Source organism: Debaryomyces fabryi (genome assembly GCF_001447935.2).
Source record: "Debaryomyces fabryi strain CBS 789 chromosome Unknown contig00308, whole genome shotgun sequence".
In the NCBI taxonomy this organism is placed as follows: Eukaryota; Fungi; Ascomycota; class Pichiomycetes; order Serinales; family Debaryomycetaceae; genus Debaryomyces; species Debaryomyces fabryi.
Window position 1 is genome coordinate 1 of NW_015385734.1, and position 4,396 is coordinate 4,396.

The 4,396-nt window shown below is 37.1% G+C and overlaps 1 protein-coding gene across 1 annotated transcript; it reads right to left on the bottom strand.

The window, feature by feature from the left end:
• Positions 1–2,018: 2,018 nt before the first annotated feature.
• Positions 2,019–3,953, bottom strand: AC631_05866 (uncharacterized protein; the record flags this gene model as incomplete). The annotated part of the gene is made up of 1 exon (XM_015614695.1): positions 2,019–3,953. One exon carries the CDS (start codon positions 3,951–3,953, stop codon positions 2,019–2,021), a length of 1,935 nt encoding a protein of 644 aa, XP_015464477.1.
• Between the last annotated feature and the right edge of the window lie 443 nt (positions 3,954–4,396).

The window sequence follows — 4,396 nt, forward strand, 5'->3', positions numbered from 1 at the left end:
ATAAGTTCCCGGTGTTGATAGAGAAGAAGTTCAGCCTTCCATTTGTTACTATTGTGATTAGCCCGTTTATTAGTCTTTTAGAAGATATCAAAATCAAAATCGGCTACATACATAGTCAACACAGGGACGCGTTTTTCCATGTAGTGTCGAGTGTCGAGGGTTTATGGGGGTTGTTTGCCGTTTTGGGATGTTGTATAGGGTGTAGTAGTTTTCTGTTTTGGGGACGGGGTCGGCTGTTTTGGGATACATATGGGTCTGGGTCTGCATTCCTTTGTGTATAGGGTGTAGATATAGCTGGTTACGGCTGTTTTGGGGTCCGTCAAGTCCAAGTTAAGTATTCGTCTGTTGATGCGGCGCGCTGCAAGTTACCCGTTTTGGGTGCGAACTGAAAAAAAAAATAATAATCTTTTTCTCTATTTATGGTGGTCATAACATAGTATCTTCTGGATTTCTTTGGGGTTTCTGAGCCAGCACGACTGCGCCCGAGCCAGCATCAAAGATATCAAGCCAGCATTCTCACGCCCTTTTGAAGCGAGTTTTGTTTTTTCAATTATGCTCACGTAAAGGTATATAATTATTGTAATGTCCCATATATGATGATGCTTGAATTAATAACGTTCCTTCGAGAATAATCGTGTACGATCTTGAACATCATGGAAAATATGATCAGACTGTATATAAAAACACGGTTGAGCTTAGCGTACTAGATATTTATGAAACCTACTTTAAACTGGTCGAATCTAGTACAAATTGGAGACTGCTCAAAAGCGTAAACTGTCGTTTTTCCAACTGTAGAGCTTCTGGATAAATAAATTCCCACGCATACTGGATGGTTTTTCTATCATCAAGTAGTATATAGGAGGCATTATAATCAAGTTTTTGCACTTCTCTCAGAAAGTTTCTTAAAATTCAGCATTTAAGTGTACAAATGTAACTTGCTATTTTCAATTGAGCCATGAAATGTGTTTTTTATAGAGCCCTTTTCTGAGGCATATTCGACGGTATCAATTAGATCTTGAAGTTGGCAATAGAAGACTATATGTTAATGAGAAACAACGCTAATGATATTATCAAAATTGGGAGAATTAGAATACCAGGCATATGAGTCTACACATTCATGCAACCATAAATTCAATAGGACGTTAAAACCGAAAGGTGATGTCGGGTCGGCCAGATTCAGTACGTCTTGTTGAAATATATTGTTGAAATATATATTTTATAAGAAGTCAAATTTAATTGAGAAATTATATAAAGAGGTCCTTGGACCTCCTAAAATACAGAACTTTTATAGAGACTAAGTAAATTATATATTATAATTTACACTGATAAACTGATTAACTGATTACCTGAACCTGACAAATAACATGACAATGTATACTACTTTTGAGAATTTACTTCAACACGTCTGACCTCGGCAAGTGGATTAGATTCTTGGTTCGGGAGTACCATACCACGTTCGAAACTTGCTACCAGACGGGATGTTGATGGTGGACGAGCTATACGAGGATTTTCGAAAGCACGCCAGAGATGTGTTCAGGTGCACGGATTTAGGCTATAGTGTTTTCTATGGACAAGCGAACTCAACAAGCTTTTGTATCAGCGACGCACGAACGAACAAGTTTTATGCAATAAATGAAGTATATGAGAAGCATATTTGACCAGCTTAGTAGCTTAGCTTGAACATCTTTGTGTGCGCTCTTTTCAGCTATGGCTATCCATTCCAGGGACGAGGTTACCGTTATGATGAAATAGAAGTATTACTTCGTCTTTTTGATATATATAATTTATTAACTAGTAAATATTCAATTGCATCATGGTGAATCACGATGACATGGAATTTCTATCATAAGCATATATAGACTTTCTGCAAAGTTGCTCTGCTCCATTGTTTATAGTTTTGAAATAATGACATAATTTTAATCGATATCTTAAGCTTAATAAGTCATACCACGTAAAACACAAGAATCCACGTACACATCCTTCAAGAATACTTCTGAACCGCTCCGGAGTCATTTGTATCAAGTTTCATCATACTTCGAATTGAAATCAACCTTAGTGGACCCTGGGGTATCATCAGACTCTAAAACCAGTTCGTCAAAAACCATTTCGTCACTGGAATTTGGATGATAATTCCATCTACCTTCATTATTTTCGTTTTTAGCTGAGACAACATCACGGATTTTATCATCTCCAGAAATTCCATAACCAGTAATTGGGACAAGCTCATCAATGGCTTCAAAGTCTCTTTTTTTCTGCTCTTCACTACCTGGGTAAACAGCTAACCCAAAATCTATCAAAGTGATCCTTCCCGATATTGAAACATGTATATTGTCGAGCCTAATATCATTATGCGAAATTCCCAACAGATGAATTTCCGCGAGTCTCTCCTTAACTACTTTATGCACCCTAAATTTATCCCATTCAGTAGATGGTATTTCTTCTCCCAAATCTTCAAATATATGCATTGGCTGGCTTGGAATACCATTCCAGTATCCAGAAACTATAAGCTTTGCGAAGTTTGCAGCAAACGAGGAATTCGCAAGCATCTCATTAATTTCAAGCTCATTGACGTACATGTCGTAGTAACTATCTTTATCTGGAAAATTTTCTTGAGCCTGCTCAGGATAGGTGTACCATTTAACAAAGACTGTTGACGGAAGCAGCAATCCCAAATTAGGAAAAGATGCAGCAGGGTTATATATTATCCGACAAAATGTGTTACCTCGAATGGCATCAAAATCGACTTCGTTGCTTTCTTCTATAGTTATCAATCGTTTTCGAAGTTGACTCCCAGACATCTTGCTACGTTTCCGTTTACGACTTGGTGTGGGTTCTTCCACGAGTCGAGGAAGCACATTCGCTAATGGATCTGGCCCTTTGGTTTTCTGACTTATTTCAATTAGTCCTGTTAATTTCTCTTTTGTATTGAGCGCTTCTGTATTATCCATATAGAAAAAGGCTGCTATCGCTGACCTTAGAGTTATGCCATGTTCCACAGTCTCGGGATCATTAATAACATAGTAGTCTATGATCATTTGTCCATCATCGATAATCGCATATTTGAAAAATCCCGAAAATGACTGATGATCTGAGATAAATATTCTGTCTGTCCCACAGAGAAAGGCTTGATAAAGATATTTTCTTAAAACTAATGCGCACAAAACTCTAGGCGACCACTCTCGATCTTCAAATATGTGCTGGTTTTCATACAGCCTCAATTTTTTCAAGTTCGAGCGCTTTTCTACGAATTCCGTTATAGCTAATTTCAATTCTTGAAGTCCTTTAGTTAAAAAATAGGTTTCTGTCTTATAATCTCCTATAGCAACGCAAATATCTGGATTTTGACGAGTTGATGCCTCACCCCAATACACATGGGCAATATCGGGCTTAAAGCTTGGGTTTTTCGACAACGGAGGTGTGATACTTGAAGCGTAACCAAAATAGTGGAATTCATCCAAGATGTCAAGATAGAAACGATTGATTGAACAAGCTATTTCATTGGAATATATCTGGATATCATCTTCCACATATCTGGCATCTCCCAAAGGATAATCATACGTCCTTGATAGTAATTCTTTTCTGAGATTTGAATCTTTGATAACCTTATCAAGAGGAGCCAAATATGTATTTTTGAACTCATCGCTACTGATCTCTCTAAATTCTGCCGTCATCATCGCTTTCGTAACATAATTTAGGGCCAGCATCACAGTCGTAGATCCAGTGGAAACTGAAGCATTATGTTTGGATACTATATGTTCCAACGTAGGTAATTTTTGATTATGTGAGATGTTTCTTATTTTCAAAAGGTGAGTGTCTAAAAAAACTCTCATGTTTTGTTCATTGTCATCTTGAACCCTAGCATATAATGATGGATTAATCCTAATGCATCTATTTGAGGGGTCATCATACGTAATATTGTTACTATTTTCCCCTGAAAAGTACATAAATGGCATGATAATATGTTGAGTATTGAACTAGTGTGGTTGTAATTTCATCCCTTATTTAATGATCTAGGGTTACCCCGAGTTTGATTATATAATAAACCGTCTTGAACTATTTGGTAAGAAAACGGATTTATGTACTGCACTTGTACTGCATACCACTTTACCCTGCAATATACTGCTTTAGTGGAAATGTCGCGCGATACGGTTTTGCAGGTTACGCTATGTGGGATCATGCTATTTGGTCAATTAACATAAAGTGTACTTGTTTCAAGTTTCATCATATCAAAATTGCTTTATAAGATATCTGTCTTCTTTATCCTTCACGTCAATATTCTCCTGGTTATCAACTGCGATCTTACCAAACTCGTTAATCTTGGTAACACCAGAACTTTTTTTGGTGATGTTCGCATACCAGTACCCCACAAAATGCAATTATTTCCTAGGTGAAACTT